The 26,964-nt window shown below is 38.8% G+C and overlaps 1 protein-coding gene across 2 annotated transcripts in view; it reads left to right on the forward strand.

Moving 5' to 3' along the window:
- Window positions 1–26,964, forward strand: part of VAV3 (vav guanine nucleotide exchange factor 3) — a 171,563-nt gene that overhangs the window by 39,660 nt on the left and 104,939 nt on the right. For both annotated transcript variants that reach the window (XM_040610281.1, XM_040610282.1), the window contains exons 3-4: window positions 23,939–23,997; window positions 24,859–24,924. In XM_040610281.1, coding sequence (XP_040466215.1) covers window positions 23,939–23,997; window positions 24,859–24,924 — 125 coding nt within the window. The remainder of the gene's footprint in view (window positions 1–23,938; window positions 23,998–24,858; window positions 24,925–26,964) is intronic.

Consider the following 26,964-nt stretch of genomic DNA (forward strand, 5'->3'; position numbering starts at 1 on the left):
GAGAACTTGGTGTTGCTGCATGGTCTCAGCTCTGGGGAAGATCATCCATTGCACACCAGCCTCTTATTTCCCTAGCCAGGAACTGGGTAAGCTCAGTGTAGTCGTTTGTCCTGGTTTCCTAACTAATTTCCCACCATCTGGGTAGGGAAGACTTGTTCCGGTCCATAGAGCTATAAGCTTTAAGGCTTATAGCAAAGTTACATTAACATCTATGGCAACAATTAATGTTTTACCGTTAACTTTTATTACTACCCAAAGTACCTGGTTGTTTTTCTGATTTAATTAATATTACTTCATGGTAGTGTCAGACTGGACTTTGCTTTGAGCTCAGGGCTTGTTTTATGAGAGTGTATGTTTTTAAGGTGCTCCTCATTTCAGACCCAAATTTGTGTTCCTCCTTTATGTACTAATTTTCTGTAATGGTATGCTCTGGCACGGGAAAAGACTGACTTGTGCAAGTCATGTTCAGGCTTTGCTTTGTCTCTGTTTGGCATTTATATTAATATTTCTAGGGAGAGAATTAATGAGTGGTTTGGACTACAGTTTCTGTCTGCTTGTAACAGTCATATTCAAATCTAATGTTTCATTAAACCATGTGGACTCCAGTATAGTCTTTTTACAGCGATGGGCGGGTTGTTTTGAACACTTGGCTACTCTTGTACCTGAAGGAATAAGCCACTGTTATTATTGGATGATGGTAAAAGAAGAAGTGACAGAGCAGCTTTGGTTATCGTATTTAAATATAAGCAGGTCACGGACAGCCTGTGTACTTGTCAGCTGTATGGGAAATAGTAAATATCTCCAGATTTGTAGGTAATAGGGGACAGCAGGCTGTACAAGGTGCTTTAGTGCTGACGCATGTCAGAATCCTAGAATGGTTTGTGTTGGAAGGGACGTTTTAAAGGTCATCTAGTTCAATCCCCCTGCAATGAGCAGGGCCACCTTCCACTAGATCACATTGCTCAGAGCCCGTCCAACCTGACCTTGAATGTTTCCAGGGACGGGGCATCTACCACCTCTCCAGGCAACCTGTTCCAGTGTTTCCTCACCCTCATTGTAAAATTATTTTTCCTTACATCGAGTCTAAATCTATCCTCTTTTAGTTTAAAACTGTTATTCCTTGTCATATTGCAACAGGCCCTCCTTAAAAGTTTGTCCCCATCTTTCTTATAGGCCCCCTTTAAGTACTGAAAGGCTGCAGTGAGGTCTGCCAAGAGCCTTCTCTTCGTCAGGCTGAAACCCCATCTCTCTCAGCCTGTCCTTACAGGAGAAGGTGCCATCTCGCCTCATGATTTTTGTGACCCTCCTCTGGACTGCTCCAACAGGTCCATGTCTTTCCTGTGCAGGGGGCTCCAGACCTCAGTAGTCCAGGTGGGGTCTCACCAGAGCAGAGCAGAGAGGCGGAATCACCTCCCTTGACCTGCTGGACGTGCTTCTTTTGATGCATCCAGGATATGGTTGGCCGCCTGGGCTACAGGTGCACATTGCTCACTCATTCCCAGCTTTTCATCCACCAGTACCCCCAAGTCTTTCTCTGCAGGGTGGCTCTCAATTCCTTCATCCCCCAGCTGGTACTGATACTGGGGGCTGCCCCAAGCCAAGTGCGGGACCTTGAATCTGGCATTGTTAAACCTCCTGAGGTTCATGTGGGATACTTCTTGAGCTTGTCCAGGTCCCTCTGGATGGCATCCTGTCCTTCAGGAGTCTCAAATCAATTAGCATGTGGAAAGTGATCTAGTATTCTTGTTGAAAAATGAGTGTCACCACATGCCTTTGGATTGAGGAACGTATATTCATTATTTGCTGTTTGATGCTCTGTTTACTGTAAAAGTATTAATTCAACTTTTGAATATATGGCTTATAATTTCTTATGTTTATTGGGCATTTATGCTTCTTCCTGGTTTTACTTGTTTCTACCTCTTTTTCTTCTCTGTGTTTTCTAGTTTTGGATCTATCTGAATCAACCCATTTGACATATTTCAGTTCTACTTGTCTTATTGAGGTCTTAGTAAAGTTTGTAGAAGAGAATCTGAGAAGGTTTTTGATTTAAAAAAAAATTAATTTGTCTTGAAATAAGCCATATGAGGTCATATTCAAGATACAGTTGGATGCTTATTCAAAAATAAAAAACTGGGCACCCCGTTTAAAATGGGACATTATTTTGTGTGGGGTCTACATAAGGAAGCATTCACTTTCTTACTGGTGTATCCCTGAAGAGTTTTGATTACAACAAACTTAGCTTAATTACTATGATACTGGTAAACTCTTCTGCCTAATGTTTGGTGTCGTTCCCCTGTGTCTGGCCTTTTGTCTGAGCAAGAGACTGATGCCAGCAATGCTATGAATTACCTAGAACACATTTTTGCAGTATTACCTACTTTTCTTAGTGTTTCCTGCAGCTTGCTTGAATCTTAGCTGACTGCATCTTGGTAAAAATCAAAGATTAGGAGGCAAAGAAGCAGAAACAAACAAAAAGGATATTAAGAAGTGAGCAATGTGAAATAGTTACCAGTCACTGTGCTGCTTGCCAAATTTTGCATGCATTAATGATGACCACAGCAATTCAATTAACTTGATACATTATCTATACATTGCTTTAAAATAATAAGTTTGGTGACTTTCTTTGCTCCATTCCAACATAAAAAAGTTAGATCAAGTGTAATACTAAGTTAGGTTTTCTTCCTTCTTATTTTTCCCTTGTAATGATTTGAAATAGCTAAACTTCTTTTCCTGGAAGGTGTCTCCTAGACTTTTTGTATGAATATAATGAGTTTAAAATATTATTGAAGGGTGTCTGTGCTAAACCTCCACCAGAGAGATTTGGGCCACTCTTGAACTGCACCGGAGACACACAAATTGCAAGCTAGGGAGATGGTGGCTTAAACCATCTCTTAGACAGTGTTGGGATTTCTTGTGAAAGGTTAGTCAAGCACGTGCAAGGATTCTCCAACACTAGGTGCCAATGACATCGTGGGCCAAACCTGGGAGATGTTAGTATGCTGGTGGAAAGCCGGTCTGTGATTTTTCTGCTTAGTCTGTAGAGTCCCCCTCTTCATGCAGACAAGGGGGAGAACCTGCCAGCTGTTTACAGTTGGTAGCTCTCCTGTGTAAAGCAGAAGTGTACTTGGGTGAAAAGTGCCAAATAATAACCTATTTTTAAAGACAGTCATTGCTGCTTGTAAGTATTTAAAATTCAGGGTTTGTTTACACTGACGAATGCTCTGGTAGTTAGATTGGTTGTAATTTCATTCACTGCTTTTTTTTTTTTGTCCAATTTCAATAGAAAGTGAAACCTGCTGTGAATGATTTGCAGCAGGAAACGACATTTGAGTATTTCATAAGAAGGAAATAGACGTGTGTTAATGAGGAATGTTTACAAAATGCATTAGAGGCCTTTTACTTAACATATTGGTGACAGGGCTAGAGAGGTGCTTGCTAACAAAGGATCCTGTTCTGCTGTTTTTCATTCTGACACAGTAGTTGTGTTATGAATGAATATCAGATGCACAGCTACTGCATGCCTTTGAAAAGCATGGATACCTGAATAGTTTGGTAATGGAAAAATATGTTGGAATACACTCTTCTGACTTATATAACTATAAATCTGAAAAGCTTATATCGTCTGTAGGTGATTGAGATCATAAAGACTGTCTTTGCTGGGAAAATTAACATATCCTTCTGTTCCAACACTAAGCTGTTTAGGGAGATGGCTTTTTCTTTTGGTCAAAACACATTACAGCAGAAATGCTGGCTCTTAGGTTTTGGATCTCAAATTTTTTAACTGTAAGGCATGAGATGAGGTTTATTTGTTCTGTTAAACATTGTTTGCATTTTCATGGCTTTCTTGATGAGATTTCGAAGGTGAGACGCTGGTGGTTGAAAACTGAGGATTTAATTTCCAAAATAACCATTCAATAATTAAACCATTCAGTGTAAAATTTTATAATGAATTTATTAGCTGATAAACTTAGGAATTGTAAATAATGACAGTTGCTAAGTAGAAAGTAATACTACAGAAGAAAAGTATTGTCAAAACCGTTGACAAAAGTGAAATTACTTTACAGACTTCAGCTACTGCTAACCTCTACAAGTAAAACAGTTATTAGATTTGACCCAGTTACAGTTTAAAACTGTAGTATGCCAGCATATGCACAGACCTGCCCCTAAAGGGCTTTTGATATGAAGTATCAACATAGGTGCACCGCACAATGCAATGTGATGCTGAAGGGGCCGACAAAAGTATGTTATTTGAATTTTTGGAAGGTGCTATGCTGTGCATATTTTGGATGCAAATTTTAACCTTAATAAAATTACATTTGCAAATTAGATTTGTGTATAGGTCTGAATATATCTTCAGCTGAAAATCATTTTGTTATGTGAGCCTGTAAAGGACACTTGGCAGAATTGCTTAAGAAAACCAGTGGAGGCTGAGTTCTCATAAATATATTTCATTCCCCAAAAATCAACTTTAAGATGCTAAAAGGTTTAAAGTGTTTCTAGAGTAGAATTGATTTGAGCAAAAATATCAGTGACATTGTGTGAGCACATGATGTGTGTTTCCTGCAGCGGCTCTTTGATACTAGTTGAGTAATTCAATGCACTATATAATCCAGCTTTTACCAAAACATGTAAGTGACTTGAGGGAGGATTTACTGCCTCTGTGCCCTTGCAGGAGAGTAGAGAAAAAAAATGAACGTAGGTCACTGGTGTGATGGGGAGTTTTCCACAATTTCGCATTCAGCCTTCATTGGGGTAAACTGTGTCCAAAATTTACAGTGCAGTTTGAAGTGTCCAGCAGAGATGCTGTTGATATCACAGTGACTCAGTAGTACATTATGTAGCTTTTTCCTCCTCCAGTGCTAGGTAAAAGGAGAATAATCTTCCTGAGTAGTATGAGGCACAGCAGTATCTGTATGCCCTCTGACTGATGCACCTGAATATACCTTAGGAGTTGCTTCTGGGCTTAGGGAGATGACTAGGAGGTGAGATCACCCAGTACCTCACAGGAGATTTGCAAAGTAAATGTGGCATTAGGAGAGGAAACAATGCCAAGCTTGTGGCAGCCACTGTCCCTAAGGTTGGCTCTACTTGTTGTCTAAATATTGTCACTATTAAAGTCCTGATAAGAGATTGCAGTTTGCATGTGGTGTAATGATGCCATGCAATGTATTCTTGTCTTCAAAAGCTGAAAAGCTGTCCCTTCAAAAGCAGTGGAACAAGGAGTGTAACCAAATGTCTTAATTTACTTTTTTTTTTTTACCTGCAAGTTTTCTTTTTAACACTTTCCTCACTTGGATAGGTAACGAATATGAAATTTCATAGCTATTTGAAATTAATAGTGATCCAGGAAAAGTTTTTCTTGAGATAACTTATGTTTTTCTTGAGATAACTTCCTTTTGCTTTTAAGATATTTACCTGACTGTTGCGCTTTCTTATGATTTTGTCTTATCTCTTGGTCACCACCAGTTTATTTAAAAAGTACAACGTATATCCATCTTTTGAGATTTAAGCACTTGTGTATATGGCAGTCTCTCTTACAACTTATTCTGGTATACTAAATATTGTTGAGTAACATAGTTCTAGGCTTATTTTGAGACTGACTTTTAATGTGTTTTGATTTGGGGAGGGGGAGGACCTCCCTTAGAGTTTTTCAGCTAACTAAAGAGAAAGGTTAAACAGCCTTAGTACCCTACGTAGCGAATGGACACAGACAGTCTGTGTGATCTGTGGGAAATAATCTGGGTATGGAAACAAGCTTCATAATGAAGCTTGAAGTATTAGCTTAGTGAAGTTAATGAAAATTCTTAAACCACCTGATTAGAAATGTCATCATACCATTTTCAAAGTGGTAAGGTCTACATTTTTGTATACGCTAACTTGGAGGCTGGATTTAGACTGGGTAGAAGATGGTTTTTCTCAGTTGCATATTTTGTGGCAAAAAATGTTTGTTTAAAGCATGATTGTACCTTAAGTAGAAAACAAACAGGTTTTCTGTGGCCAAATCAGTACAAAGTTGCTTTAAATTAGGATAAATATTTTTATTTATATTAATGTTATTAACACAGGTTAGCATGTGGTTTGTAATTGAAAAAGTGGATTCTGGACCAGGTACCTGATTTTAAATAAATAAAAATCCCAATATTGTCTCACTTTCTACAGTGAAATTAAACAAAATTAAATATGAATACATTTTCCCCCTGAACATAGGAAAAGCGAAGTAATTTTCCTGTATCTAGAAAGCATTAGATAATATCACCCAAAACATTGTGAAAGAGCTCAAATACTAGGGACTTATGCATAACATTCACTTTCTGAACTTTTACAGAGTAATTCACATTTACATTTTGGGGCTTTTTTTGATGGAGATTTGCCACCCAGTCGTGGGTGGCATAAATTTGAAACCTGTAGGAGCCAGAACCAGACTGATTTTAAATCTTGCCTTTGCATGTATTATGAATTAGATTAACCACTGGTTCAGCAGCACTAAGCATACTGATGCTGGACATGGAGTTAAATGGGAGTGCATGAGAACATTTCTATTCAAATTGTGGAGCTTTTGGATATTTCCTTACATCTGTTGCCTTTGTTCAAGTGAGCAGTCCACCTGTGCCTTGAATAGGCCCCTAAACATTAGGAAAAGGTGCTACTTATAAACATAATGTTACAAAGCAATAACCATACCAAGCTGCAGTGCATGTCTCCCCCATGGTACAAATTCCAAAGTATGGGACATGTATGGGGTAAAATGTTTTCATGCTTTGCATGAAATTCACTGGGATTTCTTAAAATTAGTTGGTTTTCAAGTAATGTAGACAATATTTTACCAGTGCATTTTAAAGTGAGAAGGAGGAGAGATGAAGCATGAGATACAGGAAGGTGGTGAAGTGGGAAAGCAGAAACAGCAGGCTCCGACTGCTTGCCGCAGGGCTGCCAGTTTCCTTCCTCTGTGCTTGGCTTTTGGTACTGGCCTGTGTTCTCCCTTTCTCTAGCCTTACACCTGAAGAACACGAGCTGTGTGACCATTTATACTTAATTATGCTCTCATCACACAATGTTTAAGCTCATTTTCCCTGGTTAGTTACTGTTTGCTCTTCATCGCTCCCATGTCTCCTTCACCGCCTTCATCCTTTGCCTCTCATTGCTTTGCTTTGCAGTCCGGTTTCTGGAGTTTCACTTTGTCTCTTGTTCTTTTACCAGAAGACCACTGCTGTTATTCCTGTGCTTATTTAAATAAATCTTCAAATTTTTCTACCTACTAGATAAGTACTTACTACTTGCAAGAGCAGAACTATAGTCCTATTGGAAATCCTGCAATTCATCTTCCTTTCCTCTTACACATTTGTTACAATTGGGAGTGTCTACCTTCATTTTGTCACATAAAGAAATTTTCAAGTGTGGTTTCATTTGCTTCCTCTTGCATCAGATTCAGAGCATGTTTTTATATGGTGAACAGCACAGTGAGACCAGTCTTTGGTGTTGTCTGACACCAGTAAACCTCTGGAAAGGAAAAAGAATTCTTAGTACTGATGTACAGATAAAGTTTATTTCCTCTCTCTAAACTGACACCCCCCCTGAAACGTGGCACCAATGAATTGTTCAGTAAAATGATTTAAATAATTTAAAACTTGCAAGGCATAAAATATGTTTTCAGTATTTTGGAATAACTCAAACAGATGTTTTAGGTCTGAGCTGTATATTTTCCTTTAGAACCATGTTTCCTTCTCTTAATTTTTAAAAAAGTTGACGTTAAAAAAACCCCTCAGTTTGGTATGCAGTAGATAAGTGTTTAGGAGAGATCATTCATGTACTGGTGTCTATAACATTGACCAATGCATGCATTTATGAACAACTGTGTCTCAAGAGGTCACAAATATGGATTTATACAAGATTTACTTTTCTTAGAGTTCATTTATCGATTTCAAGATGCAGTATCTGCTCCTTATATAAAACTGAATTGCGGAACATGGAATCTGAGAGGAGGGTTTAGCTTTCTATTTCTAATCAGATCAGTACTCACAAATGTGTTTGTGAAAACTACTACTGGTGTATGAATACAGAAAACAAGGTTTGTGTCATAGGAGATAAGGCAATAAAAAGTACCAGAGTGATGGCACTTTTTAGAAGCCTGGATAATGAACACCAGAAACCAATCAAGATCTTTCTAGAGAAAATGCTACACAGAAATTGCAAGAGGGTCTTCTGCCAATGTGCAACCCTGGGCTGAACAGAAAACGCGGTGCAAAGCAGGGAAGCATTGTGTGCTCTATGGGATGTTTATGCTTTTATGGTGAATTTCTACTTGTGTGTGTGTGTGTTTGCAGGAACAGACTCCACGTAGTGCTGGCAGTCTGAGGCATAGAAAGGAAAAAAAAAAAAGGCATACAAAGGCAGGGGGCAGGGAATTCTGAGACATTGTTAATGATGTACCAATTTTTGTGAGAGTAAAACTTTGGTGTGAATTCAGGCTGCAAGGCCATTGCAGCGACTTGAGTGAGTTACCTTCTCCCTTTGCATGGAGAAGGCCACAGCTTGGCTGTTCAGGCCCTCAGGTTACGATGGAAAGAAGACCCTGGCTTTCTTCACGCTGCTGGTGTGAGTGCGTTCTGCTGCAGCAGCTTCTGCCAGCGAGGGCTGCCGTTCCCTGTGCCAGTCTTACAGCTGTTTTGTCCACTAGCAGGGATCTGGGCAGTGTTGGCAGGCAAGAGGCAGATTAGGTGTGTTTCTGTTCAGGGCTAGTATGGTTTCAAATCTCTGCCTAGATTGGGGGGGTTTAAGATAAGTGCTTAAGATAATGATATTTGCTCCTTTGTGTAGAAGCTAATCTGGATGCTGATGCATTGATTTGTTTAATCTGGGCACCTGTGTATAGTAGGCAAGGTTGATGCTAAAAGACAGGTCTTCAGCTCCTACCGCTGAAGTAGATGTAGTATGTGGAAGGAAGCCAACTGGGAGTGTAGTTGGGATGTTCCTGGTTATGGCTAAGAGAAAAAAGGTGTCCTATTTAGGAGAGTGAATAAGAGTGAGCATAAGCTTTTTTCTCCTTAGACACGTTTTTCTGGGAGGCATGAAATATGCTTTATTGCAGTACTTTGCTGAGAAATAAAATCCAAAATGTTATTTTCCAAGTGGTTTCCCAGAAATGGGAAGTGAAGATAAATCCAAGTGCTGGTTTAAAGGCAGTTATTTTCACAAGCATTTAATGTAAGCTCACGTAGAAGTTGAACTGCTTTCTATGTTGAGTCATGAGATTATATTAAAAACCTTTTCAGTCCCCTAATATAACGAAAAATATACTCATTAATAGTAGCTAGTAGATGAAGCTACTCAACTAAACTTACTGATATTATACCTTGCTCTGCTATTTGTGTGCATGCTGAAAACATGCTCAGACAGTGAAATTGGTTATTCACATAGGTATAGTATCCAAGTAACTTGTGTTTCCTCACATGTTTGCAAGTGCAGAGCTCTGGGTATGCAGGGGAATTCAGCCATAAATTTGTTTTATAATGTTAGGTAAAATGTTAAAAGCAAGGTCAACATTCTCAAAAAAGTGTTAAGACTTGGCACCTTTGTATCAAAGCTGCTCAGGCAGTAGAAAAGAGTCCATCTGACAGAGGGCCTCAGACCCGATGGTTTTAAATTGATCCATGTTAGTTCACTTGGCAGACTAAATTCTTAAGGGAAAAATCCTCTTGTTGTGAAGCTTCACATAGCCAGTGGAGCCTTGAGCTAGCAAGGCAGTGGTGAATCCTGTCAGAAGCCGTTTTTCCTTGCCTGCTCTGTTGGATGTTAATAAGTCACAGGAGGCTTCTGAAGATGGAGGTCATGTGGTGCACGTTCCAAGTGTCACAGCCAGTGGGAAACCTACAGAGTAACATCAGTAATGAAAAATCCACTGAAAAATTAAACGTGCAGTAGCCTGGCTTTTTTGTTACATATGTAACACTAAATTTTGACCGAGAACTAGACCTTCACCTTAATATAAATAGTTACGATTTGTTGTAATGAAGGTCTGAAAAGCTTTTCTCCGTAGTCTTCAGTACAAGTGATATCAAAAAATACTGTATAAAAGTGGTTTTAAAGGTTTGTGTTTTTCTTGAACAGCAGTAATTAAAACTTTTAAAAACTTGAACTTCAGAACAAACGCTGTACCTTATACTGAGCTGATCCACATAGCACACCAACAGATTTTGTGAGGTGTGCATGCTGTTGGTACCACAGCTACAGTAATGAACTAACAACACTAATACAGCTAACAAAGAGGATTCTTACGCTGATATTTTTTGTTCCTTTTTTGTGGGAAACATGCAGCACCTTTCTTGGAGACAAATTACCGTTGAGGGAACTGAGACTTTATTCACATTTCGTATTTCGTTCGCTTTTCAGGTTTGGTTTCAGATTTCTTATCTTGCTTCCTAGTTTGAGATGACATCTTTGTCATCTCAAACCCCTTCAGAAGCTGACATTACTTTCCTAGAATGAGATTTCTCCTTTTCTTCCACTGCCTCACCCTCCCTCCTTCAACTTCTTTTCTTACATCTTTCTCCTGTTGACACCTCTCATCTTTCCCAAAACTTCTCTCGCTCCAAACTCCGTGACTTCGCAGCTGTCTGAAGATTGTTTCACACACCTGCCTCAGCTAAGCATTGCTTTATTTTTCTGTTTTTGATGCTGTCTCATCCCTGAAGATACTATTTTTGGTATGAGTGCATCAAGGGGATTTCTGTGCTGTTGGAAATATCTGCAAGCAGTAAAGTTAGTGCTTGCCAAGTAAAAAGAGACGTATTGAGGGGCACAATTTTAAGAACCATTATAGTTAGTGTAGGATAAAACTACAAGCACTAATGCTTAAGAGCTTCTTAGAAATTTTGGCAGTGAGACGGTTTCCATCATTTAGTTTAGTATTCATCAACTTGCATACATTTTAACTGATCTCTGTTTTGGATTTGAAGTTTGATATAAGAAATGGAGATGGTAGAGGTGTAACTTAAGTTAGATTGCTGCTGTCCCAACCAGTGCTTGTATGTGAAGCTTGTGAATTTTGTTGCCAATCTGAGGAGAGGTTTAGGTATTTAAAATTCTATGCCACGCCGCGCCCCCCCCACCCCCCCCCAACAGCTGACCCATGAAAATGTAACTTTCTACCACAAACATTGCCTTGCAATGAGACCATAATACAATATGAAAGATAAACCTTATGTGATACCAATATTGTATGTTAGATAAAATTGTATACAAGGTTGGTTGATTGCAATTTATTTTTGCCCAGTTTTATCTTCCCAAAATGACTTTGTGCGTTGACTGCAAAAGATGTGAGAGCCCATTATTGATAAAGCATGGCCTCTTCTGGTAGGTTATTCTTGTCTAGGACAAAGAATAGTTTTCAGCATCACTCGTGGTGTGTTATCTAGGTGCATCTACTTGTCTGCAGTTGATCTTGTGTTCCTTTCCTGTAAGGCTTCTGCTGAGATTGACTGTAGCGGGACTAAAGAAAACTCTGGATATTGTGTTTGGTTTGGACATACCATCTGAAATTGGACATACAGACTGAAATTCCCAGCTCAATTCATGTGAAGAGTTTCATTGAACTCTTATGTGCTACTAGTGTTTTTGTCATGAATAATTAGGACTGAAGTCGGCCTTACATGAAGTTTTATAACCTGTTACCTATGTGGGATGTGTTCAGTCCTATGCCCTTTCACAAATGTTTTTAAGCACAATTCCACACAATATATTTGGAAATGCCTATAAACCCTATAGAATATAAGAGAGGGATAATTCTATGCACTCATAAGAGGCAATATTAATGCCAGGAGTTACTACCTCTCCTTTGCTCTGCTCTCTTTTGTCATGCCAGGGTACCTGTTGGTGTGGTGGCTGAGCTAGAAGTAAGCAGAAGAGCTAATCTACCCTTTAGAATAACATTTAAAAAAATCAGTGCCTCCTTCTCTCTCTGCATATCAGTTTTCTGATGTAATTTATGACACGACCTCACTAACAGTTGGGGTAGCACAGGTAAGACAGTAGCAAACTGAAGTGCAGGGCAGAAACAAATGGATGAAGAGCACAAGGCAGAGGACAGAAATTTGTGAAGTCAATAGTGCTGGTGAAATCCCAAGAGACACCTTAAATGTTAAATATAACTAAATGGCTAGTGATAGGTATCTGTGGCTTGCTCTTTTTTATCACAGTATCTACATCTAAAACACATAATGTGATCCCTATCGTGTAGTTGAAGAACTCAGAATCTTCTTTTAAAATCTCCAGACAAGTGGAAACAAGTCGCTGTCTGAAGGACGTCTTATATGAGTCACATAATATTGTTAGATATATTCTAAAGCAATTCGATTCCTCTCTGTGATTTAGGTTTGGTGTTGTAGCTCTTAACATTATTAACAGGTGTGTTGGCTGCCATGCATCTTCAGATACCGATACAACAGCAGTCTTCAAAAGAGTAATTAAAGCTTTTTTAAAATTTTAATTTCTTGTAAGAGAAATAGAGTGCCTGAACCCCCACAGTTGTATTAGAGCATCCATGAATACCATGAACCCCCTCACCGACCACCACTGCCCCCACAATGACAAGAAGAGATGTAAAGCAAATCCTGTTTTCCTTAACTAGAGATGACATCATGTCCTAGAGCACAGAGTGCTTAAGATGTACCTCTGTTTTGTACTTGGTGGGGAGAAGGACTCGGGGTGGGCCAGACTGGGGGTGTAAATTTGTTAAGAGATCTCGTTCTAACTCTGTTTTTTAGTAATATGGGCATAACACCTAATACAATGTTGTGCCTGGTACAGAGGTAAGGAGTTTTTGATCTTCTGTAATTATTCTCATGTTCAAATATTTTTGTTTTGCTTGTATTCAAATACTTGTAGGTTGTTTTACAATATTTATGTGGCTAGCTTGGGAAGAAACATTGACCTAAATAGATGTGCATTTTAGATAAAAATGAAAATTCAAAAATTAAGTAATTTCAAATGAGCTACATTTAAGTGTCTTGCTTGTCTGTCTTGTCTTCTAAACGATCTTTTAGATGCTAGCTCTTTGAGGTCTGGCTGGCTTAATTTTGTCATAGGCAGCATAAGGACAGCATCAGTGTCAGTGCAAAGGAGGGTATGATGTCAGTTAGACACCGATTAGCACAGGACTTGTGTTTTGTAGGTTATCACTGCTAACTACAAATATACTACAAACATTTAAAAACAGAAAGTGATCCTGCTTTCCTTTGGTTGTGCAGTTCTGCAGTGGTGTTTTGGAAGTGCAGTACTCTTTCTGGCGGGAAGATATATACATAGATAATAACAACGTGCAAGCTGCTGCATGTTCAAGGGAACAAAGTAAGAGAATAATTAAGTAGTAGCAAATAAAATTAGCAAGTTAGTTTCTCTTATTCATTTTTTAATTTTAAGTATAAGAATCCAGCTCAAGGAGAATTAGGTATAAACATAAGGAGGATGTAAATTTCACTTTGTATTTTCTTTTCACTACAGTAAATGTAGCTGTTTGGTGGTTTATTTTTTTTTATTATTTTTTTAATTTAAATGAACATATGATTAGGGAAAAACCAAATCACTGGTCTTATCAGGTTTCTATAATATAATTTGATGGTATTGCCATTCCCATTGCAGAATATCTTCTCAAGTATGATGTTTTTATCCTGTATCAAAGATAACTTTTAAAATAAGAGTGGAAGACAGTAAAAGTGAGTTATGCCATCCTGTGTCTTTTTTTTTGTAGTGTTGAAGGTAAGTGCAATTCTTTTCCCATGGACTGAACCATTCCCTTGTCTCTGGATCTCTAGAGGATGAGGCTTGAAAGATAGCTTTGGGCTTTTGTAAACCACGGTGAGCGAGTTGAGGGGTAAGCAAAGAGAACAGCTCACTTCCCTCTGCACAGCCCACTGTAGCAGGGGAAAAATGTTATTCTCACAGAGTAAGGAAACATACAGTATGTGCTTACCCTTATAAATATTCTTATCTTCAGTGATTGTGTACTGGAGTAAATTCAGTTCATGGTTCAAGTGTGACTTGGTACCATTCAGCAAAGCCATGGTCTAGTTGAATTTATATAGTCAATTGTTAAAGTAAATTCAGAAAAGGGAGAAGCGTGGCAGTGACTGGTTCACTCAAGACAGGAAGAGAAAGACCTTCCTCTGCTTTTAGCAGTGCAGAGGAAGAAAAGGTCCGTTGTGTAGCCTCCTCCAAACACGCTTCTTGCTAATACCGTGCTAAATAAAACGTGAAATAATGCAGTGGGAGTGAAGAAACCACGTCACTTAAACTCCAGGATGCATACCGAAAACAATATTTGAGATGCAATCAATAATGAATACAAAAGCAATCATTTCCTTCTAAAACATTTGTATGCTAATTTTAAACATCCAAGGTCAAGAAGATCCCAAACGTGTACATAGCGTACAAACTGGTCGTTGCAGTTTAGAGGATTTGCTTGTTCTTTTCAAACATGGGAGAAGAATCTTTTGAAGCCTGTTGAAGGCCAGGGGCAGAAGAAATGTAGCTTTGAAAAACACAGAGCCTTGATTTATGTCCATTCCTATTTTATAAAAAAATACTGTTTGACGTCTTTAAGACCTCTGATAACTCACTGTTAGGTTATTAAAGATTTTAAAATGGATGGTTACATTTAGAAAAACAATTAAGAATGTATTAAAATGTGCTGTTTAAAATGCAGGAAAAAGCTGGTTTTTTCCTTGATTGGTTAGTGACCCATATAAAATATGGTAAAAAAATTGTGGTATCATCAGTAAGAGTGTTTACAAAGCACTGAGAGCGAGCATTTGATCAAAGCTGAATACAGTTTGAAGACGCCATTTGGAAGCATAGGTTATCCTTACAAAGTTTTTTATGAAGGGAACTAGAATGATTTAACAGTAGCTAGGTTTTGCAGTACTGTCCCATATCCTTTTATGTTTCTTTGCCCTACGTGCAAAACCTGAAATGTAATAAATGCACCAGAAAGGACAAAATCCTATTTCATTCTTTGTCTTCTACAAGGATAATATGCTTCAAGGCAGTCTGCACTCATGCTATTAGCTGCAATGTTCAAGTGCTCTGTTTATATCATAGCAGTGCTTGAAGTAAGGTTGTCATTCTTTAAGCAACATCTTAAAAAAACCCAAAGCCCAAACCCAAACCCCTGAAGGCGTGGTGAGGGCTGGAAGGCATTTGTAGAACCCGAACCCCGAGCAGCAGACAGGAAGCTGCTGCTAAAACTCCCTTCCCCTGCGCGTGCGTTAGGGAGTCTCTCGGCCTTTTGGACAAAATGAACCAAGAGATTAACAAGGCACTGCTGCTTGTGGAATTTGGACTTTTTCAGTTCCTTCTAAGAGCAGAACTGTCTAGGGCATCTTTCATGCTTTTGGACTAGCCTCTTCACAGACCTAAAGTTTGAAAAAATGGGATTTTAAGCAGAGCTTTTGTTGAACGTGTGTATACACTGTGTCCATAATCAGATACTGTTTATTAAAGAGTTGGTCATTATAGTCCCAATAATATGGCATTGAGTTTTATGAATTCCTGGAGAGCATTAAGTTTTGCTTCTCCCTCTCTCCAGTAAGCAATGTTCAGGAGCTGTGTGTGCAGTCCTGTGTAGTAGGTCTGCCAGGCCCACTCTTCCAGTTCTGGAGTTTGTGTGATCGGAGGTATGGCTGCCTGTAAAAGGGACAAAATGTTAAAGATGTTCGGTGGGTGAAAGGGGTGGAGAAACGGTTTGGTTAGTGAGGGGTCCAACCTGCCCTTTGCTATTGCTGGAAACTACATTTATGCTTTTAACTACCGTCCTAGAGAAAACTTCTATAGATACTTCACACCTGTAATGTATACATATGATATTGAGTGTTGCTTGGCATAATTTAGAGATGTGAAAAGAAAACAACAACAGGACTCTTCAGTTTTGGATGTTTCTAACTTAACTGTCAGCTGTTTCATTTTTACTAAAAGGGGAAGATATGCCCAGCCTTAACCTGGCCTTTTGGACAACAGGTCATCTGTCCTTTTATGTTTTCCACAGTGTTTTTTTCAAAATTATGTTCTGTCTCTCTGGCTCTGCTTGCCTTCCTGGTGCCAAACTGCCTTCCTCCCTGCCTCACCTCTCCTTACAGGGCTTTGGAGAAAATGTTGCATCATTTCTAGTTGTTGATTGCCTAGGGCTTTTGAAGTCTCAGCAGTTTGCATCTCTGTAGGTAGCTTATCTACAAACAGAAAGAGGCAACATACAGGAGGTTTTTTGTTTTGGCGCTTTTTTTCTTTTTTTTTTTTTTTTTTTTTTTTTTAAGTCTGGAGAAAGACTTTCCTGCTACTTTATCGGTGAAGACACTGTGGAGACACCAGAGAAAATCGATTCAACATGAGACTTCCCGAGGGCAATGCATGTAGGGTATGGAGGTTTGCATGCCTGGAGCCAGCCAGGCTTCCCCCCCAGCTGCACAGCAGCACCTCTGAGGTCTCCTCCTGCAGCTGGGAGCTGGGGCTCAGTGTTCAGAGGAAACACGGATGACTGCCAAAACCAGCTTTTACAGCAGCCACATTACCCCTGCTGCCTCTGCATAAAAGCATTTGGCACCTGGTTTCAAACTGTTTTTCGGAGTTGCTGTCAGGCTCCTGTCAGTCACAAAAAAACTTGGCTTTGGGTTGTGAATTTCTTTGCCATGGTTCCCTAGGACAGTGAGGGTATCTTCCTTACTGCTGCTATGCCAGTGCTAAGCCTTGAAGAGAAAGAAGGATGGAGTAGTCCTCAGGTGTATTTCCTGAGGATTTAGTTCAGTGGAAATGGAAGAACAGACATGGATGACGAGGGATGCCATAATTGGGGTAGCTGAAGGTGATGTCAGTGAGGAAGGAAACAGGCAGCATCCTGCAGCTGGTGATTACCCTTCTGGAAAGTAAATTTATGACTTTCCCTTGGATTGCAGCTATTGGTGCTCTACATCTAAAGCTTGGATTTCATTATTTGAACGAGATGAAAATCAGTATTCAGCTATATGTCAAGCTTTGTGTAATCAAAACCAGGCTATTACATTTCTACCTGCTGGAGGTCTGTAGACTATGTGTTCCTAAAGAAATGTCGTTGTGGGTGCCAAGGCTGTAAATTATCCTTCACGTTTGTTTCTGTATGACTTTGACACTTCAATGTATGCAATAGCAGCGTTTAGTAGAGGCATATTTGCATAGCTGGTATTTGAATGTTTTTCCGATACGTTGTTTGTTTTTAAGGGCCAGAGGTGCCACTATGTGAAAAGAAGGGTTTGTTTTTAGCTCATCTCTTCTCTCCCTCCCTTCTTTCCTTTATAATGAGTTTTCATTCATTTTGTCTTTTTTGAAAAGCCCTCACCCTTTCTCCTTCCCCTAGAGGCTTGTGGTTTGATTAAAACTGACCTGAACCAACACAGGGTACTAATGCGATACCAGAACAAGGCAGATAGAGATAAAACGTTCTGTTTAACTTACTAACACCCTTTACTTGGAATACAGTGTTCATTAGATCAGTAGCTGTCAGCCAAGTTAAATGTAAATGTAAGTTCCTAGAGGTCCTTTAGTTCAAAAGTTAATGATGGATTACATTAAAATATTAAGATATGTTCCCCCCTTCCCCCTCTTCTGTGCCAAATGAAGTATTGATCCAGGGTTGTCTGGGGCCTTGGTAAACTGCAGAGTAGGAAACTATCAACCTTCTTTCTTAATATAGGTCATTTGACAATATATTTATGTATAGCAATTCCATCTTATCTGAGTGACAGACGTGAAATCATGATTTTTCTTTTCTCTCCATGCCCCTTCCCCCCGCCCCCGCTTCCCCATTTTGATGTATGAGTGAAAACAGCTTAATGAAAACTCACTCAGCGTGTGGGCATGAGTAGCAGTTCTGGCTTTAAAGCATCGGGGATATGACATATTTGGAATTGGCCTCTTAAGAGCCTTACCCCAGTGATGCAGTGTGTATGTCTTTGTTTTCTCTAGGAACATGGGATTTCTATTTGCATTAGCTTTTTGTTTTTCATAATCTGCCCAGAGCTCTGGGGCAGTGTATGTATATATCCAGAAAATTAATATGTGCACATACATATCTTAAGACTCCCTGCCTTAATTGGAGTCTTTAAAAGATTCTAGGGTTAATTTCTTGAACTAAATTAAACCCTTTGATATTTGTCATATCAAACCAAATATGCTCTTATTTCAATCAAAGTTTTCAGGTTATGAACTGAAGAAAACCACAGAAAACGTAATGTAGCCTTGATAAGTAGTCTAAAGTATGTGTAATAATTTCATATTCATGGTTGTCTAGCTGATAAATATTGCTTGGAAACCAGTTGGAAGTTCATGTAGAATGGAGTGTAGTATTTCTCTTGTATAACATCCTGTATTAAATGAGCAAATGCCACCTTTGCCAATGGAAATTTGACTGTCCTTGAGACAGATGTTTAAAGGCATTGATTCTTGAAATGGCAATGATTAATTATACTGGTACTACGTGTAAAAGGAAAGGATGCGAAGATTCTGTCATGCATGCGGAGAAAAACATCCTTCTTTCTGAATAAAAAAAAATACAGGTATGCTTGCTTCTCTGAGAAAGCAAATAGCAGCTCTGTAGTTTCCTTTGAGATGGTGGTACCTAAACCAGTCTTATGCAGCCATCAGGCTCTCTTAATGCATAGACCTTAGCTTGAGAGTAGTTACGGCTACATATAAAACAGGTATTATTATTTTTATATACTATTTACGCTGCTATACTTCTCTATAACTGAAAGTCAGCCAGCCAACTGGAGCTATTTCAGTCCGTTGAAAAGGGAGCATGTTAGACTTGTAATTAGAGATCTAAAGTTTACTTGAACATTAGAGTGCTTGGGATAACTCTTCTGACCCAGGGACTGGAATGGAGACAGAACATAGCCAAGGAGCTTATCAACTCTCTGAAGGATTAATTTTCCTTTATAATTTCCACCCTCCACCCCCCCCACCCCCACCCAATTTGATCAAGTAAAAGAAGACCTGTTTGAGAAGAAACCCATGTGCAGGTATCAAAAAGTAGCATGTCAGAAGGTAGGTTGGTATTGGAAATATTTTTCATTGGCAAATAACATGCTTTATGTTATACTAATCTGTTTCTATGTATCTGCTAAATAAATTCACTTGAAGGGAGGGAGTAAAGCTAAGTTTTTAACAAAATACAATGCTCAAATACTAAGCTAGATGCCCAGATTTTGGAAAAAAAAAACTTTAGATGTAATATGGTTGTGAATTCTTGGTGACTTTTACTGTGTGTTGGAAAAACATCCTATTTAACTGCATACATGGAAATAACTGCTTTGAAGATCTAACCCACAAATGAATCTTTCTAGGTTTTATTGGCATAAACTGTGAAACTGTTGCCATCAACATTTGTTGATCACTTCATATTTTCAGTTTAGATAAACATCAGAAAAATAAATATGGGCCTAGTCCTGACAGCAGCTGTTAAAAGCGAGGAAATGTTGCTTGTTCAGGGAGACAGTGAGTTGCAAAATGATTTACTCTCGTTTCTCCTAAAAGTGGAAAAGTACTTTTAAATTGTGCTTTGTCTGCTCGTGAACTGCATGGGTTTTAAGTTCTTTTTTAGGAAACAAGATTAGAAAGTGACCCCCAAAATACTTAATAAGGCACATTTTAAACTCAGACACACCACTGCTATGGAAAGAAGTAAAACAGTCCCTCTAGTGTTCTGCTGCTGTAAGTATGCATAGGAATATCTGATGTAATTTACTGAGGAGTATGGCTGCAGGAAATTACAAAATAACATTTCTGCAAGGGATATGAAAGGGCTTACATAAACTGGAGAGTTTGACCTACATCAGTAAGTCAAGAGAAACAGTAATAAATACCAAGGAAAAAAAATATCTGCTGCTAGAGTAATTAATGAAGTAAAAAGTTAGTATAGTGTGAAACCGTTGCTCTTGCCAGCTGCGCCCAAAACATGAATGAGAGCAGAACCGTGCACTGGGGCATGGGCTGAGGTGCACTTCCTCTTGCAGGGCCATACATTTGAATCTCATGTCGTATTTTGCATAAACTGGCTATATATTGAAAAACAAACTTGGATGTTCACATCTTGTTGAAGAGAGGGTGGCTTTGATGTGACTTCTAAAGACTTGCTTAACCTCTGTCTGACTGCCTTAGTCAGTGCAAAGGAGCTCTATTGAGGCGGGTGCAGGTGGGGCTTCCTTCTATGCCTGAAAGTCTCTTGCCAACGTCTTCCAATTTCAGGTTCATTGCAGCAGCGTCATAGCTACTGAGTTTTCCAGTGTGAAGGCATGTAGTCATTGCAGGATGTTTTGGAATAGAAATGTTTTTTTTTTTTTCATGTGTCACAGTTAGCTTAGCACATATATACGAATCTTTACTCATTACCTAGTTTTCATTGCCTGTTCCTGGTAATAGCATGTGCGCAAAAGCCCCGCACTGCAACCCTTTGTACATCTGTTTGTTGCAGAGCAGTGCCAGCCACGGAAGTTCTCTTGTTCTGGATTTCGTACAAGCAAGGAGCACTGCTTCTGCACTTAAGCTAAGATCTAGTTTTTGCCTAATTCAAAGGTACAGGAGCATCTGTGCGAGTCCTTGCTGTGGAAGAGAACTGAGCAATCATTTAGGGTTAAAAGGGTAAAAGAGATTAAAGCTGTGCTGAAAGGAAGAGAGCAAGACAAAAAAAGCACGTGGAAAGCATTAAATAGCAATGTTATGGACTTTAATGCGTATGGTGCACTGTAATTTTGGAGTTCAGAATTGCACTATATTATAGCTTCTCTCGTGTCAGCTGTACAGGGCTTCAAACCAGCACTGCTCTGAAAAACTCCTGAGTCCGTCAGTTTGTCAAAAGTGAGACACTTTGCTGGGTTTAGCTTGATTGTTTTGATGAATGTCTATTGAATCTCTGATTGTTTTCTGACAACTCATCCCATATGTAACTGTGACTTTCCCCGCGGACCTAGAAATTCAGGAATTCTTAAGAGTTCTTGTAGTGGCTCAGAACCAAAGAAGTGAAATTTCACATGGAGGGAGAATCTTTGCCCCACTTCGTGTTGGAGCAAATACATTTACATGTACGTGATGCTGAAATTGTGTGTTGACCAGAAGGGATAGTTTCACATATGATTACTTGTGTAAGTATTCCTGACATTTTCTCAGAATTCATTAAGGAAACCACAACAGCAAGAAAAAGACACCTCAGTATAAACCATTCTGTTTCTTGACAGATCACTGTTTTAAGCTGTGCTTTAATAGGCGTGCTCAATGGGCAAGCATTACCTTTTATTTTGTGGAAGTTATATTTGTTTTCAGTTATGTGTTTTAATCTTAAATATTGAGGTGGTTATTTGCCTTAAGTTGTTAATTGCTTTGTTTTGAAATAGAAGAATAGTGACTTTGCCCACCCATTACCCTTCCCCTTTCATGATGCCAGGGTGACCACATACTTCTGGAGAAGGCATTGTGTCTCTGAGATACTGACAGCTGCTGTGATGATTGCCATTTTCTTCTTATCCAGAATGTAGTTTCTGATAAAAATCTGCACATTAGCTTCTGAGCATGTTGGTTTGCTCTTCCTGCAGTGCCAGACCTTCTCCAGTCTAAGAGCAGTAGTTTTTAGTAGCTTTCTGTTGTCTCTAGCTGTATAGTTCCTTTCTCTCTCCTTTTCTCTGTGTGCATGTTCTTGAACAGTCTTCTGGCTTCCTCAGTGTGTGGAGGTTTTTCTTTCTCCACTCCTCCCCCCTGAAGGTTTCACATCAGTTCCTGAAAAAGTTTTTCTATTCCTCTTAATTAGTAATTCTTGCTTTTGTTTGTGTTAGTGTTGATAGCTGTAAAATGTCACCTGGTGTAACATTTTGGGAGTAACGTTTGCTAGTTGTCTTCCTAAAATTCATAATTTTTTGTTGTACAGATTTTTTGTGTTATCTTGAAGCAACCATAATTTGCTGTGAAGAGTAAGCCATACTTCTACTGGGTTTGATTATGCTAGATAAGTGAGAATCCTTCTAAGGAAAAGGGTTTGTGTGGGTGGAATAGTTTGCAAAAGGTTTTCTGTGTGCTGGAAAATAACACGTTGAAACAAGAAAGGGATATTTAGTTCATGAGAATTGCCCCTCTCTGGTTTGAAAATCATTAAACCTTCTTTGCTGTGATTTTGCCAATCACTGTACACCCATGTGTCACGACAGATCATTTTCCCAGCTACTGTATTTTCAGTTAACTTCCCATGGTGTCTTGCCTCGTGCAGTTTAGCAGTCCTTGCAGTCTTGCACTGGGATTCTCGCAGGTGTGCAGATGCAGGTTCTTGTATGATACAGAAACCAGAACTCACCTGCGACAGCAAGACTTCTTAAAGGAGTCTTTTTTTTCCCCTTTTTTGCCTTTTGACTAATGTGAAATAGTTTTTATTAACTTACTGTTTATTCAATCAATTTTTATTCAAAACTTCCAAAACTTATTCTAGGCTGTATTACAGTTCTTCTATTCATAGGGGAATGTATGTGCCTATACCTTTGATTATATTCCTAGCATATTTATCTGATTTTATTATTCTTCGACATTTCTGTAAGGCAAAACCAGATTTTCTGTGACATAAATTTTCACAGCAGCTTAAATGAACCCCAAATGTTCCTTTCACAGGAGTAGTATAACTTTAGTTCGTTCCGAGTTTTGCTTGCCTGCATATGAGACCTGAATCACTTTTGGAGGCTTTGTAACTTCAGTTTAAGCTCTGTAGTTGGTGACTATTCTCTGTGGTTTTTACTTTGTCATTCTCCTGCGTAAATATGTCAGTGTCCTTCCTTTGAGAGATGTACTTTTAGCTGTGTGTTTTATGGTCTGGTTAGTCTTGTAATTAAACTTCAAGAATAAACAGCTTTAATTGTAGAGATTAGTAATTCTACATTCCATTGGCATTTGGGAATATACTGAATTTTGATACTACCGATAAAAACCTCCTTTGGAGATTTCAGTTTGGCTTAATACGGATTTTAAGCTGCAAAGACCCAGCGTGAAACTTTTGGGAAGTTCAGGGGAGCCTTGGCATCGGAAGTATGGAAATTCAGATGGTGTAATTTTATCTCTCCCCACCCCCCACCCCCAGCAAGTAAGGCTTGCCAATCTGATAGTGCTCAAAATAAGAGAAAATACTTGTGACAGAGGGGACATGCTAGGCAGAGTACAAACTGGTCTTGGATTATTACAGCTGACAGCAAAATAACTCCATCTCTGTGACTGTATGTACATGTGTTCTGCCCTCCCTAATGTTCTCCCTCTCCTGTTGCGTAACCATGAGCACTTACAGAAGGTATTTTCTTAGAATGAGATCTTCCAGACTGCTACTAGCTTCTGAAGATAAGCAAAGCTTATGGGCTCAAATGTACAGCGTCTTAACTGTTGCCTACCAAGAGGTTACTTCTCCTTTGCGAGGCAGCCCTGAAGAGGAAGGTGGCTCTCTGCTGATTTGGCATTTGGCTCCCTCCTCTGGCCAGTGTTAGGAAAAGCTCAAATTAATACTTTCATATTTTCTTTCTGGAGCTCCAATAATAGTAATAATAAAAAAGTTCTCAGAGCAGTCTGTAAGATAAAATTTGATCCCAGTTGCAAATTGATTGTCTAATTTTTGACATACATGATCTGGTGTTAAATCCACTTAAATTGGCTTTTACTTGTGCTAAAACTTGCAAATGCGAGATTTCCCTTCGCCTCTCTTTGCGCTCCCGTCACATTCCCCAGTTCAAAAGCACTAAACACCAGTTCCTGGGAAATCTGTGGAAGTTCAACGCACTCAGTGTTTGGCACAGCCAGTTTGGCACAGTCTATATAATTCCATGTGAGATAACTTTTCTGATAATTAAACAATCGAGAACAAAATATTTTATTGCTTCTGTTCTACAACTAATCATGGTTCTTTCTTTTCCAGGTGATAGAAACGCTTTCAAAACTTTCTCGTACTCCTATTGCATTAGGCACAGGAATAAGGTATGTTATTGCTCTAGTAAGTAGTGGGAACAATGCTTTTTGCATGATGCTCCTTGGAAAAGTTGTTACAGACAGTATAGGCAGTGTCCCCTGGTTATAAACCAGATTGCCCAGCGGACAGCTAACCAAGGCTATGCACCTTTGAGGAGCTCTGAAAGGTATTTTCTACCTCTGGCATGCTTACTGAAGTACCTGAACTGCCTTTACTTCTTGTGCTGAAACACAAGGTGAACAAATGAGCAGTTAGTATTTCAGAACTTGTGTGATAGTTGTGACACATGGATCGTAAGTCAGGCTAATGCAGTACTGATCTATGTAAAGACAAATGGGTTTTCTTTTCTCCGTTCTAAAATTCAGCAAAACTGCCAAGTTTGTGAGATTCTCATTTTCCAAAAGAAACCAAAAGACCCCAACCAAACCAAACCTAACCTCAGAAACTGTAATTGTGGACTGTGGAAGCAGGTGAAAGATTTCATGTTTTTGTGTTCTCCATCTTTTTGAATGGTTTGATTACCATAAATGAATGGATGATGCTTTTAAAACATAGACAAAATACCCTAACCAGTCCTGTAAACCATGTCTTGTGCTAAAGAGAGGAGTTAATATTCTCAGCTGAAAAAATGTCAATGATGTGTATTCGTGGTGATTTATAACAGCTCCATCTAGTAGGGTTTTTTATTATATTAAGTATCAATTCATATACAGAAGTCAAAATACACAGATATTGGTCCTCAGAGAAAGTGGGGAAAATACAAATATATTAACATACAGTAATCTGTGTGAGAATTTTAGAAACAGAACAAAACCTCACTGTGATTAGACTAGTGCTGTCTATAATTCATGCTATTTTTCTTTCCACAGGCCCTTCCCTACAGAAGAAAGCGTTGATGATGAAGATGTTTACAAAGGTCTTCCTGATTTAATAGAGTATGTTGTAAATCCATAGTTAAATTAAAGATTTTGGCTTTCAGTTGCATGCTATTATTTATATGTTATGCAACACATACTTTTTATGAGAATTGGATATTTATTTGATTCTAAAAGATTTTGTTAGCCATTGTGCTGACCAGGAAGAATTAATAATGAAAGCTTATCTGAATGATTGTAATACATTCATATATGTAAGGAAGCATGTTTCATAGAAGGTGTTGGTAGCAAAGTAAATAATGAATGAGTTTTTAAATTATTTGCCTGTACCATGAGAATGCTTTCATAGAATTACAATACTAGTTGTAAGGGACCCAAGGAAATAGTCTTGAACTTGAAAAGAAAATACACTTTGGATCATAATTCAAGTGAGTCATCTCCCTGAAGTCAATGAAATTCTTCATATGGAATGCCTTTACCTCTCTGTGTCAGTGTTTGTGGGATGATTAATTATTGGCAGTTTTCACTTCAGCTTTGAGGTACGAGTAAGATATACATGAATGTACTGTATAGTATTGAATGGTAGACTGCAGCTTTATTTTGCAGACTGGTGAGTTAAATGTATCCGGGCATAAAAAATTGCCAGGAAGAACTACTCTTGTATGCTGTGGCTAGGATCTCTCAGGATCCATTGGGAATCACGCTGAGTAAGAGCTAGGATCAGAGCTCACTGTCCCAAAGTTTACCAGTGCTTACCTCACTAGTGCTCATCTGGCTCTGTCTTGGCTCTGGCCGTGTTGTATGTCGCTTGCTGCAATGTGGTGAGGTAGCTGCTGTTCACATGGTGGATTTGTTTCTTTACTGCCTGTGAGGAGGGGAAACCCTACCATGGCTGGTGCTGCTCAGTTTATCACCTTCCCTGCAAAGCTCATCCTTGTCTTCTGCAGCTGACTGGCTGTCTCGTAGATAGCTGGTTTTCACTCTGTGTAGCTGCATGTGCAGAAGGTAGGAGTTGCAGACACCTCTGACACCCAAGTGCACTAGAGGTGATGTCCTCATCTCATAGATGTGGTGGGATTAGCATTGTTTGAAAATATTTCTATCATCAGTTCTTAAACAGGTATACAGATTCAGTACTGGGAGACAGTCCTTGATGTAAAAAAAATAAAAAAATTAACAAATCATACTAAAGAAATTGAGATTCGTAGCTCTTCTTTTGCATCAAAATACAAATGTTATTCACTGGAATTTGATAGTTACATGTCTCAATTGTGGAGGAAGTAATTAAAGAAGTACTCTCTTCGTAAGAAAAGAAAGTGCTAGTGAATGAAGCAGATGGCCCACATATTTTAGTTTCTCTTAATTAGTAAGTGTATTTGACTAAAATTAATTTAATTGTCCTTGAATTTAAACGGTGTCTAAAGAATTTAGAATGAATTTAAGGCTTTCTGTCAGAAAAAGCTGCAGTAGTTAAATGTTTCTATCCTTACTCTGCCTTTTTGCCTGCTTTTGTTCCCTGGAGCGTAGGTGGTCAAATGAAGTGTATCTGCTGCACCTGACACAGCTGCCAGCATTTAATGTAAAATGTGAACACACCATCATCACTGGTGCAAGCTGAAATGTTAGACTAACCTGGAGCACCTGAGTTTTCTAGCTCTCCTGGGGCATGGTATCTGGAAAAGGAAGGGATGTGAGGAATTTCTGTTGAATTTTATGTTGAATCCCCTAATATATTTTTTTAATCATTCCATCTACTGAAACTTCCAATTCTTCCTTATTTTATCCTTCTGATGTTCTCAATTAAAAAACCAAACCAAAACAAAAAAACAAACCAACAAAAACCAGCCAAACAAAAAAACCTCAAAACCCCCAGTAAACTAAACACAAAAACCCAAACCCACCAACCAAAATAACCCCACATGAAAACCAAACCAACAAAACAACCCAAACAAACAAGACTATATTTTATGAGAAATTAAAAATACATTGGCTTTTGTATATAGTCCTGATTATAGTCATAGTGATTTTGTCTGGCATTTCCAAGTAGTCCAGGTGGCAGCTGAGTTGTAGCAATTCTCATTCATTCTGATTCCTTTGAAA

The sequence above is a fragment of the Falco naumanni genome, chromosome 11, assembly GCF_017639655.2.
Source record: "Falco naumanni isolate bFalNau1 chromosome 11, bFalNau1.pat, whole genome shotgun sequence".
NCBI classification, from domain to species: Eukaryota; Metazoa; Chordata; class Aves; order Falconiformes; family Falconidae; genus Falco; species Falco naumanni.